The sequence below is a fragment of the Colletotrichum siamense genome, assembly GCF_013390195.1.
Source record: "Colletotrichum siamense strain Cg363 chromosome Unknown KSG_Cg363_contig09, whole genome shotgun sequence".
NCBI classification, from domain to species: Eukaryota; Fungi; Ascomycota; class Sordariomycetes; order Glomerellales; family Glomerellaceae; genus Colletotrichum; species Colletotrichum siamense.
This window is the reverse complement of record NW_023501022.1, coordinates 4122873-4141567: the sequence shown is the minus strand read 5'-3', so window position 1 is coordinate 4141567 and position 18695 is coordinate 4122873. Positions and strand designations below refer to the sequence as shown.

Sequence of the window (18695 nt, the reverse complement as noted above, 5' to 3'; positions counted from 1 at the left end):
GACTCTTCAAGGTGCGATGACGGCAGCCAAAGGGGTCTGTGAGCCGTGGGACGCACTGCCGTGATGTCCGTGTGCGTCCAAAGACGAATGGCCTCCTGTCGATAATGGCGCTTAACCCAATGTAGCCGCCGGTTTCTCGACCAAAAAGGAGGCTTGTTCGCAAAGATCCGACGACATGGACCGCCCACATGGAAACGCTGGACGAAGCCAGTCAGCGACCATCACAAAAGCAATTGTAAGCCCCAAGAACAAGAACGGAATACAATCCGTTTGCTTTTGTCGTTTCGTTGCCCCTCCCACTCAACCCCAAACAAAACACTTTGGAGGGAAGGTGACGATACGCCACGAGTCATGGGGAGCTGCACTGTTGGACTGCCTCCATCGCCAACGGCGCGCCGCCAGCACAATGGATGGTCGATCGGGAACTTGCTTTTCCGCCCCCATCATCCTTAGCACAAACTGGCAAACAGCCCTCTTGAGATGGTGGCTACGGTTAGAATTGCTTTTGGTGGGTACGGGCGAAGTCCGCTGTTTCTCGCGGTTGAGTTTCGTGGGCGATTGTAATTACTCCTAAGTCCTGAGCAAGCATCTCAGCCACGCCGTCGTCTCCCAGGCTATTTTCGCAACAGCAACAAAGTCAGTGGCTTCTCAAGTGGGCGGTGGGCACGTAAGAGTGATCCAATGGTCTAGCCCCCGTTCAGAGAGACATTCCAGAATACGTGGAGCAGTCGTAAGGCCCAGGTGGTCGACTGGGTTCAGGGGGCGTTCGTGACCACCTACTGTGGATTGCCCCCCGTCTCTTTCGCAATGGTGCTGGGTTCGGAAAGGGCGGGATCGCAGTGCGAGACGGGAAAGCCATACCCAGGTAAGGCATCGAGCGACAAGCTGAGCTGGCGAGAGATGAGCAGGGCGGGTCGTCGGTCTTCGTGCGTAACGATGCCAACAACCCTGTGGCTCTGCTGAGCAGAGCGTTTGCGTAGGCACCATACCACGCTGTGCTGCCACCAGTCCTTGGCTGCTCAGGCTCTCTCGGTTCAACATCAGCATCGTCTCTCCCAAGAAGGGTGGATCACCCGAGGTTGGCAAGTTGGCTGTCCCGCATCAGGCCGTTTCAAAAGACAGGTCGCCCACTACGTCCGATGCAGGGTCAGAACAGGCTGACAGGTCACTATTCCGCTGGGGAACTCTGAGACAGAGCCAGGACGGAAGCGGATAGCGAGACGATTCTTCGCCGCTCGGGGGAGCATTGCCCTAACGGCTAAAGCCTAGCAGAGGTCCCTGACAATTATGCCCTTGGTGATTGTTGAGGAAACAAGGCTAATAATGGTCTGGTTGTCGAGCCATGGGGCGCGGCCAGCCGACCGGCCGGTGGTGAAGCTATTGCCAACAAGTGCAGGGACTATGGCACCGGCGCGGGAAAAGTCTGCAAATCCGAGCTGAAGATGGCATTGAGTGCTGAATTCCCGGAGGACAAAACCCCCCAAAGCGCTCCTTTCCAAGAACCAAGGTCGACCGACAATGGTGAATGATGGCTGTGAGCCCGGGGTTGTAGTGAATGGCGTCGCTGATCATCCCCGATGAGACGGTGGAAGACTGCCATCTCCCATATGAGGCAAAGACTCCCCCACACTTCTTCAGGGGCCCCAGCGATTGCCTGCAGAGATCATTCATTGGAAACCTTGCAGAGCATTCACGAGCTTCAGTTGACGGCCAGGGTCAAGTTTCGTACGTTGCCCCCCCTGCTGGGACGCCGCTGTCGGATTGATTAAAGAGACATATGGCAGTGATTGCGAGTGCTGTATCTGTATCGTGGTGGCCCTCATTCTTGCACAGGCCGAGGAGAGTCAAGCTCGCGTTGTCTTGAGTCGTTCGGAGTGTGGCTCCCTGGATACTTCCGTTCCGCGTCTTGCCCGTCCGTCCCATGTGGCTTCGTTGTCCGTTCCACGGGTCAAGATTGCAACCTATGCGTCGTCGTCTTTCTGAGAAACCCAACTCATAATTCAGGGGTGTATGTGTCTGTCCGCCGACGACCCCTGCCTTAGCTCCGGGTGTCGTTGAGCGCGGCGGGAGCAACTAAGAAAGTTGAGTGCCAGGCCGAGGACCGACCACTGAGGGCGACGTTGGCAGGTCGGTCTTTGCAGTAAAATGGGTGTTCGCGGGCTGTCCGACCTGCTCTTTTGCATTCCCACCGTCTCGTGTGGCTTGCAGGGATTAGGTGCGGTGGACGGCTAAGATCCATGCAGAATCTGGACGGCTTCCCACCCTAATCACCTGCAAGTCAGGCAGTCCCCAGCCAAGGAGGGGAGGTGTGAGCAGGCCAGAGTGGATGACTTTAGAGTAGAGGGTGCGGTATGTAAGGTTCAGGTGGCCATCGCGGCCGGCACGTCAAAGTGCTTGTAGGCCACTTTTCCAGTCGTTCCCCCCCATATCATAGTCGCTATCCCCTCCAGCAGCCGGCACATGCTCCTGGATGAAAGGGCCTGCTTGCTTGCTTCTTGGATCCTTCCTCCCTCTTTCACTCCAAGGTTTATGCTGATGTTCGACACGTGGAGGAGAGGATTGTACGGATAACGAACGGAGTGCGAGAGACTGTCTGGACCGGACCGAGCTGGAAATTGAGCCAGTGGAGACGCAAACGGGAGTTTGGCTGATTCTACCCCCCCTTTGGTGCTTCGTATGACGGCCGTCGCCTCATTTCATTTCGTCGCTGTCGGAGGAAGCATCTGTCGGGAGAATTTGCTCTCAGCTGTGCAACCGATATTATTTTCCTGTCAACGACATCGTACGGGGGCCGAATCGCAATCTGCAGCGCCGACACCTCTGAACTTTCACAAACGAGCAACGCAACGGATGGAGTTTTCTGGCTGGCTGGACCTAGAGAACCGCATGCATCGATAGCCGCGGTTGTCAACCTGCTTTGACAAGGTAGTTCCCTTTTGCAAAGACGGGCTCTCCCATATGAATTCCCTGGGCCACCCACGCATGAGCAGAACTTTTTCTCCATGCGCCGCGCGCTTCCTCTCATGCTTCCAAAGCTGAGCTGAGCTGACCAACTGGACAGAGCTCCCCCCGCCCCATCTAGCTCGTCAAGATGGGCCGATCAAAATTCACATTTCCTGTTCCGGGGAGGAAACAGAAGCCGCCCTTCGGACCGATCGTATCAGGGCCGATGTCGAAAGCCCAGAAAATCCTGGGAACCGCCGAGATCAACATCGACGCACCGCGGCAATGGGATAACGCATCGAATTCCGGAATCAGCGTTTCCGTATCTGAGAGCACCGCAACGTATCATCCAACCGAGAGAGGTCGCCATAATGAAGAGGAGGCTTTCAGCGGGAATCATCGCAGAAATATGCAATGGGAACAGGAGTCTGAGATTGTACCGGCGTATCTGACGAATCGGTTTTCGCAATTGAACACAGATGCTGGCCCAAGAGAGTTCACCGAGACATCGAGCCTCACCCGCCGAGGATCCAGCTCGACGATTACTTCATGGTACGACAAGTCGAAAATGCCTTTGTCAATATCTCAGCAAACTTCCTCGTCAGCGATGGCCAAAGGACTGCCCCAAAAAGCGAACGAGCTGCTGGATATTGAAGGACAAAACTCGGTGGCGCCACTGGCGCTATCAAAGTCGAAGCCGAAGAAGAAGCCAAGCAGATTGGATCTGGGGCCATTGCTGTCCCGGCACAAACACCACAGCCTGAGCCTCAAGAGTCGTGACAGCAACCGAGGGAGTCCAGTGCTCGGGCCAGACCATGTTACCAAGTCCCCATCTCTTGCCTCCCTCACCTCCCCAAAATCAACACCACCGCCCATTCAGCAGCGGACGGAGAAGAAGCTGGTAAGACGGAGCACATACGAGCGTATGGTTGAGAACTTGTCATCAGGTCGCCCAAGAACGGGGTCAAGTAGCCGACGAGGCGCCAACGATATTAGCACACTGCCCAATCTGTACGAGCATTATGAGCAGATGTCGTTTGACCAGGTGCTGGGCCACGATGGGCCTCTCGCAAAATCGGATCAGACCATGACCAGAAATGGTCCCACACAACTGAGATCACCACCCACAACAGACCAGAGGCAGAGTGTCATGAGACCCGGAGTTCGCCCGCACCAGGCTCCGCCACCACAGGTTGCTCACGTCGTTGCGCCGAGTATCCCAAACCCGCCCATCCCACAGATGACAATGGCAGATCGCGATTGCGCATCCAGCGTTTCGAGTCGCTATACTAAGACGTCCAAAGCGTCAAAACGAACCAGCCGGAGTATTGGTGGATCGGATTTGATGGAGAAGAGCGTGCTCTCGTTGTCGTCCGACTCTGAAGATGACTTCTTCCCTGACTCCATCTCGAAATCCACTGGCGAATCTCAGAGCAGTGATGCTGGTAGTCTGGCTCCCTCATCGCTGAAGTCGTTCCGATCTCGCGACGCGCCCTCTCTTTCTCACAGCTCCAGAAAGTCTGTCAAGCATGCAAGTTTTGCTCCGACCAACACGTATCTCACTATACCCGCCAAATCGCCTCCATCCAAGGCCCCAAGCCCCAGTGCGCGAATGAGCTCTCTTCCGCCCACACGATACCAGCCGCCAGCGCCTTCCAATCGCTCATCGTTGTACTCTACGAAGTCAACATCGACGACGAACTCCGGCAGCGATCGACAAGGCCCTCGGTCTGTTTACAGCTCTCAAGAGTCACGAGGCGCCCCTGCCATGCCTGCCAAGCAGCCTCTTCCAAAGCCCGAAAGAGTGGTCGAAACACCGCAGCGTATGCTGTCAACAAAGTCATCAACACATTCTGTCGACCAGCCGACTCCTCCACTGAGTCCCACGTCCGTAGAGACTTTCAGCACGTCGACTGAATCTATCGATGCTCAAGGTGGATCGGATTCGAGATTTATGGCCGTAACTCGGCAAGAAGAGATGCTCCTTGCTGCTCTTCGCATGAAGCGAGCACGCATGCGCGAATCAGTCCTCGCAGAATACGAGGACGAGGCGCAAAATGGTACGCAGTACCACCACCAACGTAACTCATCGCAGAACACCATCAAGGAAATGCAATGGCCCGAGCCTCCCCAGACTCTACGTCATCAGACTTCCACCACGTCCAGCAGCACGATCAAGGCGGGCTCGCATACACCGTCCGAAGGGCGTCCGGGGTCATTGGCCGGCGGACGAAACCACAGTCGAAGTAACTCTCGACACCTCGATTTGCCGCTTTCCTCGTCACGAAACGGATCCGTGCCGTCGTCACGGGCAAGCAGCTTAAGGAGGTCCAGAGTGGCCCAGGAGATGCCGCAGTCAGAGGCGAAGCATGAGCGAATTCTGCTGTACCTGGACCGACCTGTCGGCAACGTCAACTCGATGGATTTTGCCGAACCGAGCCCAGACCTGAGTGACTTCATGGATTTTGACAACGGTAGTGAAGAGGAGGAGGAACCGTCAATGTTTCGGCCACGCCTTCAGGGGTTTGGCGTGCCAAACAAGGGGCGAGGACGTATGCTGAGGACGAGCGAGCGGGGACGTCACGACTCTTCCCCTTTGAGACCTCGCAACCTCGCAGAAGTTCCGGGGCAGATCCACGTGGTTGAGTCTGAGAGCGATGTCGAGCCGATGGCGGGGATTCCGAGACCAGACTCTCCTGTCTCACCCGAAGGGACTCTTCCCCTGCCCAACCATGGGCTGTTGAAGAAGAAGGCCGTTCGGCTGAGTGCCGTCGGCAACGCTGGTGGTGTCGAAGCCGGCTGGTGGGGAGACGATGGTTGATGGCTGAAACGAGGGAACAGAAGCTTGCCGCACATGGTTCGGATAATCTCTTCTTGATACCCTGCACATGACTAATTTTCTTTGTTAATGATCGATCTTGTACAAATCTTGGACTGGATACAGGAGGCGTGGTGTTTCTGGTTTGGAGCGGGAAAGGGTAATCCTCATTCGGAATGAAGCGGGAGGATGTTTGCATGAGCCATCGTCTGTTTTTTTGCGTGCTTTATTCTTTCCCCTTACTTGCTCCGCAAACGGAGCCGAAGGCATAACGCTTGAGTCGTTTCGTTGACCTGTAATATTATTACAAGACATGCTTGATGGCGGCATAATGTTTTTGGATGGAACAAATGACGGACGTTGAAGTCGAAGGGAAAGGAGGTTAAGGAAAGTTCAGAGAGACTTTTGGGAAGGTGCCTTAGACACCCACCATCCTTCCATATATACCAACAATCCATTACATTATGAACATTTCCTTAGGTTCCGGCAATTGTCCAATCGCCACCTGACAACAGTCAAGCCTTCTCTGCTGTGCTCAGTTTTATGTGCCCTTCATTGTCATATGACCCACTGGCCTACAAGACAATAGCATCACACCCCTGCATTGCCACACATTTGAGAAAGTGAACCACAAGCAAACTTGAATTCATGCTTTGCGAGGGCATTTCCCGCCCGTCACTGAATTGAGTGAGATAAAGTACTAGTACATATTGTCACATCCGGTGGTTTTCCCCGTTTAGTGATCCATCAACGCCGGCTCCATCCTCCATAATCATTTCTGTCCAGCTGCCTCATCAAAGGTATCAAGTACAGTGTCCTTCAGATCCTTATCCTCGTTGCCCTCAGACTCTTGCGAGTCGTGGTTGACAACCTGCTTCGCCATTGTCCTGGCCTGCGCCTCGCCAACCTTGCCGTAAACACTGAGACCGGTGGCAATCATGCCGCCGATGTCACCCACGTTGCCAGGAACAACAACAGCCGTGCTCTCCTTGGCCAACTTGGCAAAGGCGTCCACGTACTTCTCAGCGACGGACAAGCTTACGGCGCCCTTGGCCGCATCCTCGCCATCGGCAATGCTCTTTGCAATAGCATCGATACCAGCTGCCGTGGCCTTGGCCTTCATGAGGATGGCCTCGGCCTCACCGGACGCCCTGTTGATCTGCTCGGAGCGCATGGCCTCGGAAGCGAGAATCACACTCTGCTTCTTACCCTCGGCGATGTTGATAGCGGACTGGCGCTGACCTTCGGAGTCCAGAATCTCGGCTCGCTTCGATCGCTCGGCAGTGACCTGTCGGTGCATGGCTTCAACGACGCCAGCAGGAGCGTGGATGTCACGAATCTCGTATCGCAGACATGTGACGCCCCAAGCCTGAGCTGCCTCGTTAATGGCTTGGGTGATGTTGGTGTTGAGAGCTGCGCGCTCCTTGAGGACGTGGTCGAGGGTCAGTTGACCGATCTCGGATCGCATCGTGGTCTGCGCCAGCTGGGAGATGGCGTATTCGGCATCTTCGACCCCATAACTGCCAGACGGTCAGGTTAGTAAGGCTATCTCTGACGAAAGGAGTCAAGACGTATGGGAAATAGCGTACCTGGCCTTGTAGGCGTCAAAGACGCGCGTGTATAGAACACCGTCCAGCTCAAGGGTGACGTTGTCGGCGGTGATGGCGCTTTGGCTGGGTATTTCGATGGCGATTTCCTTCAATGACTTGACATAGGAAATGCGATCGATGAAGGGAACGAGAATAGCCAGACCGGGTTCGAGGATGCGGTTGAACTTTCCCATGCGCTCGACAATCCATGCCGTCTGCTGAGGGACGAAGCGGATGACGGTGTTTGCGGGGAGGGAAGGCTTCTGGAAGTAGGATGGAGGAATGCTGGAACCGATGCCGAAGCTCGAGGGGAGCAGACTCTTGGTGCTCGTCTGAAAGCTGCGCGACTGCGCGAATGCCCGCCGCAGAGGCGGGGAGAGGACCGCCTTGGTTACCGCCGAAGCCATCTTTGCTGCTGCAGCATTGGCCTAAGATCGAATTGGACTGCGTGGATCACAAATGGAGGTTGCAAGCTCCGGGGGGGCCAGCTCTCTCATCAGCTAAGGTAAGCACCGTGGGCCGTGGGTCGTTGGTCGGCGCTGCGGAAACAAGACGAGAAAAAAAAAAAAAAAAGACCACTGCATTCCATTGATGACGGAGGCGGCAGCTGCCTGCCGACATTTAGCCGGCGGAAGGGGCCGAGGCCCACCAGGAAGGTGGGTGTGATGCTCCCGTCCACGCAAACGCTCAAGTGCGAGCGATTCAGGACGTGATTCAAGGAATGGCTTCCCGGAATGAAGTATGCAACCTTCTGCTACGCCAATGCACAGGGAATATGCCACGACAGTACCAGAAGGATGGATTAGTTTCTTCGTCAATTATGGCAGCCTGCTCCAATTGATGGATTTACACTTGCAGCAGAATTCGCTGCCAGACGTACATGCTTCGATAAGTCTACATAGTTCCATCACTCTCACACCGCATGTAATAAGGTAGCCTGCCTGACCGACCAGGTGTGAAAGGCGTCAAGCAACGAGGGTTCCAGTACAAGCGCCAGACGGGCGGTAAAGGACCAATGACAAGTGGCGCCTTGCATCAACGCAAGTCAGGCCATGCAAATTTCAGGGCGATTTCACTTGGGATGAAAACACAGGGTAGATATGGCAAGATGGTAAAGGCACGTGTGTCCGGTCCTTCAGCCCCTAAACTTACCTGGAATTCACCGGCACATTCATATCAGTACGGCAGTAACACCTCGTCTGCCGTTGCTCTCTGAGCAAAACAAATCGAAAGCAAGGATTGAGTCTTGAGGAAAAAGTCGTCATCATTGAGCCATACTACCCATGCCATGTGTATCGAGAATCAGCCTACCCAGCCCATCCGTACCTTCTTTCGCGCACTCCAGAAATCATGAAATCGGGCTACTGGTATACGGAGCCTTCGGGAGGCTGAGGGATCTTCTTGTTGGCAGGAGCAGCCATGTATCTGGAACTGTGTCAGTAATGCCTCGGAGATTTCCACACCCTGTGTGCAGACGCACCTTCTGAGCTCGATCAGGATGGTCTCCATAGTGTTGTCTCTCTTCCAGCCGGCAAGGCAAGGCAACTGCTTGGGGTCGACGACGCCATTGCGAGGGTTCACGCAAGGCAGGTTGACCTGGCTAACAAACTGTATCGTGGGAGGCTCATCGGGGTAGTTGGGACCGCAATGCATCTTGAGGGAGTAGATTCGGTTCTCGTGGACGCTCTATCCAAGGACTGTCAGTCGCTGTCTTGTTTGCGATGGGGTTTCAAGGGTGTACTAACGTGAGGGGGTCCCAGAATGGTGCCGTTCCAGTCGGACATGAGAAGATCCTCGGCATCATTAAGACCGTAGGAGCAAGCCTCTGCAAGTTGGGGGGTCAGTCAGAATGCGCGGGGCAACTGGGAACGATCACATGGATTGCAAGTACCTGCTCCGAGACCCTTCTCGCCCTTCTCGAGCTCCTCGAGGAGTCTAAAGTTGCGCGGGACCTTTGCGCCCATGATTGCTGGTGTACAGATGTCGTGGGGAGGACGGTTGGTGTAGGATGAAAAAGAACGTAGAGTACGATGGCCTTGATGGAGGGGTTACAAAGTGGGAGGGAGACACTGGACCTGACATGCACTGGATGGAGCGAGCGTGAGAGAGGCCCGGCCTTACCTAACTGTCGGGTAGGTAGACCCGCAAGCGGTGTCTGGCTGTCGTATTCACACTGGACCTTCTTAGCGGCCTAGTTGAGAGACACAGCAGCGCCTGTACCTGAAGGGCACCAATGCTGCTGGCAAACAGCGCCTGAGGTCAGCTTACCTTAGTTGCCGGACGCACGAGCCAACGCGGGGCACTGGCAAGGCGGTGAGCGTCGTGCCGTTTCTGCCAAGGCGTCCGCGTGAGAAGAGTGGGTACCTTCAATGCGGGTTGACGGCCTTAGTCATCATTCAAGGTGGACAGCTCACCTCAATCGGGAGCTCTGGATGGACACCGAACATCGCAGTGAGATAGCTCCCTTGGCCTTTTCAGGAGAGGTTGCACGCTCTCTTTCCTCAACACTTCATTAAACAGCAGACAGATTGTCATTTTCAGACTCGCCCGTCGTTCAAGTCTCATTTGGCGCATTCTCTCGATAATGGACTGCCCCTGGGGCCACTCGTGACAGAATGACGACCCAGCTCCTAGCTACGGAGCTAACGAACCTCATCCAAGAAAGCAAACGGAAGCACAATGACCTCCGACAAGTACATGACCCCGAACAAGACATGGCCGATGTGCAATGCTGATTTGTAACCATAAGGCTGCTGAAAAGTCACTCGATGAGTTGAAAAGCCTCAAGGGAGCCAACGAAGCTCAAGCTGCCAACGGTACTTTTCGCTGCCCTACGCGCGGCTTATGATTGTCCGTCGTGGCTGACCTTTGCCCACAGAACTCGCGCAGCGCCCCAACTTTGTTAACCCATTCATAATTGCATGTGGCACCAAAAATGCAAAGTTTACCGGAATCGCCATCGTCTGCCTCCAGAGGCTCATCGTCGCCCGCGCGCTTCCTAGGGGGAAGTTGAACCAGGTCCTCGAAGCCTTGAGAGAGGCCACCTCTGCCGGTCTCGATGTTCAACTCAAAATCCTGCAGGCCCTGCCTTCTCTCTTGCAAAATTATGCCACCGACCTCAAGGGCGACCTTCTCATCACTGCCTTGAACATTTGCTTCATTCTGCAGACCAGCAAGAATGCCATCGTCAACAACACATCGGCTGCTACCCTCCAGCAGTTGGTCGTCTCTGTTTTCGACAAGGTGGTTACCGAAGATAAAGCTGCGACTCCAGGAAGTCCCGCCGGAGAGGCCCCGACTGGCGATGGCGCGGTTGAGCTACGCGCAGCCGCCTTGGATGCCTACAGGGTAGGTTATTTGCTTCCACGACAACAGTTGGTCTTGCTGATCACCTCATAGATATTCAACGACCTCTGTCTCATGACTGAAAACCAACGTCCGGAGTACTTGAGATTCTCCGGCCTTCCTCAGACGTTTGGTCTAGAGCTGATAGAGTCGGTCCTAACCAACCACGCCGCAGTCTTTTCAACCCACAAAGAGCAGGCACACATCCTCCAGATCCGCGTAATGCCCTTCATTATCAGCGCTCTTAAAGGCAGACCAAATTTTGCCACATCTGTCCGCCTTGTTCGGATTCTTTACACACTATTGCGAAGACATATCAACATTCTCCCGGCAGCTAGTGGCGACGCCTTGGACATTTTGACGCATCTACTCGACCAGGACACCGCCGTGTGGAAGCGGGCCCTCTGCCTAGAGGTCTTTAGGGGCATTTTCGCCGAACACGCCCTTATCAGACGGATCTTTGTCAACTACGATGCCAAGGAAGGCGAGAAAAACATTGTCAAACACTTGACAGCGACGTTTGTGAGGCTCAGCACCGAAAAGCCATCTGTTATTGGATTGGGTCACCAGTCAACCATACCTGTGGCGAACCCCTATGCTAGCATCGCATCATCGACCGACCAGGCTATGTTGGAAGCCAGTGGCGTCACTGGTATCATCAGCGGATCTGTTGGTTCGGATGGTTCTAATATCGGAATCAGCACGCAGTGGAGCAATGTCAGAGTTCCGTGCATTGACCAACTGGACAAGACCGAGGCACCGTCTATCCCAGAGTCCTATATTTACAGTCTAACATTGTCCTGCATCTCATCGCTTTCTGAGGGCCTCGCAAAGTTCATTCTTCCCCTGACAGTACCCGGTGAAAGCCGAAGCCGCAAGAGAGGTGGAAAGCAGGAAGCAGGGCGCGACTCCCCAGCACCACCACAGGAGGATGCTGAAGGCCAACGCGGTGCATTGGAACGATCAGCCTCCTTCAAGAAGAACCCGGTTCCAATCAACCCACTTGTCTTGGAAGATCACCCGTTGCACAATGAGGTGAAGATCTGTGCGGCCATCATCGATGAATGCTGGCCAGCGATTCTTGCCACTTGCTCAACCTTCCTCTACGCTGCCATGGACTCCGAGTACTACCACAGTCTCGTCAGAGCGTTCCAGAAGTTCGCTCATGTAGCCGGACTGCTTCAGCTGTCGACTCCGAGAGATGCTTTTTTGACAACGCTTGGAAAGGCCGCCGTCCCTCCAAACGTCTTCACAGCATGCCTCAATGCCGGGACAGCTCGACCAACAACACCCACGCCAACTAACGAAGCTCCTAGCAGCATTTTCAGTAATGCTCGAGGGCTGCTTAGCGTTGACAGCTTAGCGACGCAGTCCACGCCGATCACCGAAAAAGGACGGCAGCAAAGCGTCGATGGAAGCCAGATGACCCTTAACACTCGAAACCTCCTTTGCTTGAGAGCCCTCTTGAACCTCGGAATCGCCCTCGGTCCGACCCTGGGCCCATCCTGGCGCATCATACTCGAGACCTTGCAGCAAGCTGATTTCGTTCTCTTTTCCACGAGTAAGACTCCTGGACGAACGCCTCTCGCCACGAAAGGGACAGATCATCAGGCAGAGGGCGAAGCAAGCGCCCTGTTGTCGAACTTTGCCTCTGAAGTAAGAGCTGTGGAGACAGCTGCCTCAAGACTAATTGAAAGCACGATTGACTTCCCCAATGATGCTTTTGGAGAGGTCGTGACGGCGATATGTAACCTTCTCGAGAGAGCAAACGAAGAGAAGCAAAAGGCCGAGACCGCAAGTCAGCCACAGTCTCCGCAGTCCGGCAGTATGAAACCCCCGGGCCAACATCGCCGAGTGCTCAGCGTTTCTACGACCGCCGCCGCCGGACCAAACCAAGAAGACCACTTCGCCCTCGCCAAGCTAGGTGATATTGCCACAATCAACATTGACCGTCTCCTATCGTACCCACCTGATGTGTCAGGTTGGACGCCGCTGACATCCGAGCTCATCCACATTCTTAACGCGTCTGCAATGAATGCCTCCGTAAGACTGCGCGCTGCAGATATTCTGGTTAGACTGGCCCTCGAGTCGGCTAATGTAGCGGCTACCATGGAACGCGACCAATGTGGGAAAGTGCAGCTTCTCCTCCTAGAGGCACTGCGAGACGCCCTCATGCCTTTGCAGCGGGATGACAGGGAGGTGACTGTGGCTAGCCATGGAACGGATGTCGAAATCCACAAGGTGGTGCTCGAAGGCTTGAAGAACCTGCTCGAGAATTGCGGCGAAACTCTTGTCAGCGGCTGGGAGATCGCCTTTGAAATCATCGGTTCCATCTTCATCGACAAGAAGTTCGCCCCTGGTGAACGCCGGGGTTCTCAAACAGTTGTTCTCATGACACGATCAGCGAAGCTTGTCAGATCTTCGTTCAATTCCCTTCAACTTATCTGTTCTGACTTCCTAGCGTCCCTGCCCAATTCCTGCTTTCTCATACTTGTTGATACCCTATACAAATTCTGCTCGCAAGATGACGATCTCAACATTGCCCTTACGGTAGAGTTGCCCATGTATCAACCTTTTTAACACTCAGCTAATAATTTGCAGACCGTAACGTTTTTCTGGGTACTCTCCGACTTCCTCTCTGGCAAGACGGAGTCCCTGCCCATCACCGCCGATCTGATGCAGGGCTCGAGTATTTCGGATTTAGCTGCGCTTGCCGCAAACTCTGAGCACACGGCGTCGGATGCCGCCCTTTGGATGCTTTTGCTCCTGAGGCTCACGACCGTGACTGCCGATGAGAGGCTGGAGCTTCGAAACAGCGCAATCCAGACACTGCTCAGAATTTTCGACGCGTACGGCGACAAGCTTAGCCCTGAGGCCTGGTCCATCTGCGTCAAGTCCGTGGTTTTCAAACTTCTCTCTTCGATCGAAGATGAGCTCCAAGCTGCTGCCAGTGAAAACTCAGCACACCGCGACCGCAAGGAATGGCACGAGACTGCGGTGGTAGTCTTGAACGGCATCTCTGAACTCCTGGCCACGTATATGGAGCCCCTCTCGACCCATTCCTCCTTCAACGGGCTCTGGCAGGAACTTTTGGGCCACTTCACGACTCTGCTCGACTTCAAGGTTCTCAATATCAACACGGCAACATACAAGGCTCTTGGGAAGGCCATCAAGTTCGAGGAAGAACCGGGCAGGCCAATCTTCGACACGGATACGGTCAATGCCGCGTGGGAAATGTGGTCCCGGGGAACACCAACCTCCCTCGACGAGGACGATGGAAAGAAGGCTGACAACCAGAACTGCTTGATAGCCTACGTCGCCGCCTTCCATGACGTCTACCAGCTAGTTCAGCAGGATCTGACAGTCGACCGAGTGCGCCAGATGCTCACCCTTTTCCGCGAGGCACTGCAACAAGCCACTGTCGGAGCCTATGTCAACGACGTCGAGTACGTCACGCCACTGCAGAATCAGGTTCTCGAAGCCATCAAAATGGTCCGAACAGATCTTGCCGGCGTGCCCTCCGCAATGATCTCCCAGGTGGCAGAGTTCGTCCGCTTAGCATTCTCAGATGAAGCTCTCAAGTCCCACGGCTCCACGAGGAGAACCTACGTCGCAATGTCCAAGGCCAGCATGGCGATTCTGCAGACCCTTATCCTGAAGAACGCTTCCGACGCGGACATCTACTCCAGCGAAGCCTTCTCCGCGGCCCTCTCGGCCCTCTCCAAGCCCGTCATCCTGAAATACGGCTTCCCGATCGTCACAAAGTCAGCACAACCATGGCGCCTGTCCACAAACACCATCCTCGCCGTTCTGGAAGCCACACTCCCGCAGATCCGTAATCTCGAAGTGCCTCGCGAGACCCTGCAGTCCATCTGGCAGATGATTGTCGAAATCGCAGACGGCATCGTCAGCGCAGACACAAACGTCGCCCCGCCGTCCGCCGACCTCGCCGACGACGAGTCGTTCGACATCACGTCCTTCCACAAACTCCGCGAGCTCATCATCCCCTCCCTCGGCGCCGAGGCAATCCCAGACACAACCCGCAAAGCCTACGCCGAATCCCTCTTCCGCACCACAATCATCCACGCCCCCTCTCCAGCAGAAGCAGCCCTTCTCTCCACAAGCGACGGCACCGGCCTTGCATCCCTCTACACCAAACGCAACGGCCGCACCATCGACCCCGCGCCCACCCGCCGCCAGCGCATCGCCTACGTCTGCCTCGACGAGCTCTTCTCCCTCGTCTCCGTCTACAGCGAAGACTCCGTCCGCATCGTCGTCCAGCCGCCCACGCCGGCCTTCCCGCCGCCCCGCTCCGTGCTCTCCGAGGCGCCCCAGGCCCTGCACATCCGCATCGCCCGCACCGCCGCCCCCTTCCTCATCCTCCGCACCGCGCTCACCATCCGCGCCTACATCGCCGACCAGCCCCTCCGAGGCCGCATGCCGCAGCCCCTCTCCCAGCGCAAGGAGCTCCTCCGCGTCCTCCGGCAGCTCGTGGACCTCACCTCCGCCTCGGACGCGATCCCCGACACCCCCAACGTCGAGAGCGACGGTAGGAAACACCTGCTGCGCCTGTACCCGCTGCTCGTCAGCGCGGTCCAGGTGGCGGGCGGCTCCGGCGACGAGGCGGTCCTGAAGCTGTGCACCGAAGCCCTCGAGGTCGTCGGCGGCGAACTCGGGCTTTAAGGAAACATTGATTTTACGTTTTGCTTTTCGTGTACATTCAAGCCTAGATGACTAGACAGACATGCAGCCGGCACCTGATTGTAGATTATTATTCTCGAGACACACAAAATGGATTCTTTTGCTCATTCTATCATTGACTGAGCGCCAAGACTTCAACGTAGTGATGCTCACCGAAGGAAGCCGTCTGACCTGATGCCAAAGTCATTACAGCTCGCTGGCTTCCTGTCGCTTGCTGCTCAATTTTCTGCTCCAACTTCCTCAGCCAACGTCCAAAACATCAACTAACATGAAAAAGCAAGTCCTACGCGCCCCTTACCACTGCATACAACCAAACTTCCCTCCTCCCTCCTCCCAGCCAAGACAAACCGCATGCCGAGGCCATACCTGCATAACTAATATCCGTCCTCACATCCACCAAACAAACACCCACCCCTCAAAACCAAACATGCCGTGTCCTCGGCTCACAGACGGTTCACACACCACCTCTAACCATTTAATCAACTTCATCATGCCTCGTTGACCATCTCACAGCCTTACAACCGTCCTCAAGCCCCCCAAACCCATAAACACAAAACACACAAACCCCAAAACCCCGGGCACAAATCACCCCATCCATCCACCCTTCCCCCGCATCCTCCGTATGCACAAAGGAGCGTGCAACCAACCACATACACCGGAATCCTGCAGCGTCTCAATTGGACAAGCCCTTTCTTCTCCGGATGCACAAATCAGGCAGCGGAATCCCACACGGCCAGACGGCCCGCAACGCCCTTTGCCCTGCGCAGGACTCACACATCAGTTGGGGGTGCCAGCCACGCCGGGAAAGAAGCAAGGTCCACCAACCCGCATGCTTCCTTAATCTTACCCCGTCCTCGTGTCCGCACGAGGGATGGAGGGAGCCTGGCTGTGCCGGCAGTAGTGCAGTGTACCCGACACAATCCGGGGATAGGGTTTAGTGCTGTAGTCTCGGGGAGAAACACTGTGGAACAAGTCCCAAGGAAAGCTTGGGGTGTATTGGCTTTGCATGGCGTGGTGTTGGCGATTTCAGCTCAGAGACGTGGGATGGGAAGAGTAACAGGTCAATTGATTGAACGGCTACTTGAAACGAGAGTAGGTGGTAAGACATGCGCTTCGCGGAACCTCGTCTAGCTGAAAGACGAAGCCCTCGTCGCGATGCCTCTGGTATCATGATCAACCCCCAACAGCCCGAGCCCCCGATCGGTGCCAGGCTCTTATTACATCCACTACCAGGCTAACGAATCCAAGCGGGATTACAAATTGACACAAGAAAGAAGTTATTTTTTTGAATTTTCTGAGTAGCTCGCAGCAGAGGATATCTCAGGCAGCAGTCTTCTCGCTGTGCGCAGCGCGAAGGTTGATGTCCTCCTCGTGGTCGTTGGCATGGATCTCCTTCTCGACCTGGTGCAGGTCGACATGCGCAACAGCCGCGTCGCCGTCGAAGATCTTGGAGATCTCCTCGAGAGTTGGGCCCTTGGTCTCGACGTAGAAGAAGTAGACAAAGACGAGCTCGCAGAAGTCCCAGAGGGTGTAGAACAACATGAAGTTCCAGTGGTTGGGGAGATCGTCCCACGCGATCTTGTTGGTTTGGCTAGGACGATGTTAGTGGAGGACACAGAACAGGTTTTGGATGGTTCAACGTACTTGCCAATGGCTAGAATGGCCTGGACGGTAATGTTCATGATCATCATACCCTTGGCGCGAAGATGGAAAGGCAGAACCTCAAGGGCGTAGGCGATCAGTAGACCGGAGAAGCCAATGTCGTAGAAGATGCCAAAGACCCAGATGAAGACCAGCTGAGCATATCCGGAACCCTGGTTGGTGCCGCCAGAGTTCTCGTAGACGGCACCGGTGATGGTCCAGCAGACGAAGGAGCCGACCATACCGCTGATGGCGACCAGGAACAGAGGACGGCGGCCAAAGTAGTCGACAGTCAAGGCGGCACCGATGGAGCAGGAGAGATCGAGAATCGACTTGCCGGTGGAGATGGCGAGCTTCTGGTTCTGTTCCGTGATGCCGGCCCCTTCGTAGATGGCGTCCATGTAGTTGGAGAAGAGGGCGTTGCCAGAGTACTGTGAGATGATACCCAGAGAGATAATGATGGCCAATCTCCATCGGTTGCCCTTGGTCTTGAGAAAGTCGACGTAGCTAGTCGTACGGTCGGCGTTCCTCTCCATCAAAATGGTCTCCTTCATCTCGCGGAATTCAAACTGAACGGTCGCGTTGTTGTAGTCGCCACCTGCATGGTGCTTCGCCAAGACGGCCAGGGCTTCCTCGGAGCGGTCCTTGTTGATGAGGTAACGAGGCGACTCGGGAACGAACCAGATGCCGATGAGTTGGATGACGGATGGAACGATTTGGATGAAAGTAATCGATCTCCAGCACCTTTTTATTCACTTGTTAGCATGTACAGATCAATGAAGATGGTTGTGTGAAGCTGATCATGATTCAGGGGCTGGGTAAGTATGAATCCATAACATACCAGTCATTGTTGACGTATGAAGTTCCCCAGCCGATACTCGCAACGATCAGGGCACCCAAGTTCCACAAGCAGTTGTAAATGGCAGTGACTGGACCACGGTGTTGAGGGTGGCAGATCTCTGTAAGCAGGAGGGGGGATGACATCTGAGCTAGTGAGTTGCCGAAACCGAGGATAAATCGACCGCCAATGTACACTGGAATTTTGAGTTAGTGCCGTATTCATCGAAGATAGTGCGATTATGAGTTAACTTACTTCCCCAGCCGTTGCAGAAAGCGGTGATGCAACCACCGACAATCATAAAGATACAGCCGCTGATGATGGCTACCTTACGTCCAAAACCGTCGGCTACATAGGGAGTGATGAAGAAGGAGATGATGGAACCGATGTTGAACATGTTGATGAGAATGCCGAGCTTGTTGTTGTCGGAGACGCCATCGCCAAAGTAGTCCTTCCACCGCTGCATCTGCTGGGATGTGTTGACGAGCATACCATCGTAACCGGTGGTGGCCGAGGCGACCATGAGGAAGATTGTCGAGAAGTAGAGCTTGCGAAGGTGAGGCTCCTTCAGCCAGTAGACCTTTTCGAATCGCGGAGCCTCAGCTCGCGCGATCTCGACGTTGTCAGCAACCTGCTGAGAGGCGACGACCTTCTTCACCATGATGGCGGTATTCTGGGGTGTGTTCCAAAGAGCAGGAAAGAACTTGAAAGATGTTAGAGAAGGGTTGAAGTTGATTGACCGACTCGCGGGTGAGGAAAGAGAGCGGAAGTGATCGTGAAGGAGGGCAGGGTCACAAACTTATATCTTTCCCATCTCCAA

The 18695-nt window shown here is 55.0% G+C and overlaps 5 protein-coding genes across 5 annotated transcripts; 2 read left to right on the top strand and 3 right to left on the bottom strand.

The window, feature by feature from the left end:
* Nucleotides 1-3169: 3169 nt before the first annotated feature.
* Nucleotides 3170-5764, top strand: CGCS363_v013843 (uncharacterized protein; the record flags this gene model as incomplete). Its single annotated transcript, XM_036645692.1, has 1 exon — nucleotides 3170-5764. The coding sequence occupies one exon, from the start codon at nucleotides 3170-3172 to the stop codon at nucleotides 5762-5764; it is 2595 nt and encodes an 864-aa protein (XP_036489664.1).
* Nucleotides 5765-6533: 769 nt separating this feature from the next.
* On the bottom strand, nucleotides 6534-7757 carry CGCS363_v013842 (Uncharacterized protein; the record flags this gene model as incomplete). The annotated part of the gene is made up of 2 exons (XM_036645691.1): nucleotides 6534-7281; nucleotides 7351-7757. The coding sequence occupies 2 exons, from the start codon at nucleotides 7755-7757 to the stop codon at nucleotides 6534-6536; spliced, it is 1155 nt and encodes a 384-aa protein (XP_036489663.1).
* Nucleotides 7758-8711: 954 nt separating this feature from the next.
* Nucleotides 8712-9314, bottom strand: spm2 (Ubiquitin-conjugating enzyme spm2; the record flags this gene model as incomplete). Its single annotated transcript, XM_036645690.1, has 4 exons — nucleotides 8712-8775; nucleotides 8831-9036; nucleotides 9096-9175; nucleotides 9242-9314. The coding sequence occupies 4 exons, from the start codon at nucleotides 9312-9314 to the stop codon at nucleotides 8712-8714; spliced, it is 423 nt and encodes a 140-aa protein (XP_036489666.1).
* Nucleotides 9315-9965: 651 nt separating this feature from the next.
* On the top strand, nucleotides 9966-15378 carry CGCS363_v013840 (Protein MON2-like protein; the record flags this gene model as incomplete). The annotated part of the gene is made up of 6 exons (XM_036645689.1): nucleotides 9966-10043; nucleotides 10100-10166; nucleotides 10229-10698; nucleotides 10750-13054; nucleotides 13157-13245; nucleotides 13297-15378. 6 exons carry the CDS (start codon nucleotides 9966-9968, stop codon nucleotides 15376-15378), a joined length of 5091 nt encoding a protein of 1696 aa, XP_036489665.1.
* A 1338-nt stretch (nucleotides 15379-16716) lies between these two features.
* On the bottom strand, nucleotides 16717-18536 carry CGCS363_v013839 (Lactose permease; the record flags this gene model as incomplete). Its single annotated transcript, XM_036645688.1, has 4 exons — nucleotides 16717-16987; nucleotides 17041-17781; nucleotides 17879-18071; nucleotides 18131-18536. 4 exons carry the CDS (start codon nucleotides 18534-18536, stop codon nucleotides 16717-16719), a joined length of 1611 nt encoding a protein of 536 aa, XP_036489746.1.
* Between the last annotated feature and the right edge of the window lie 159 nt (nucleotides 18537-18695).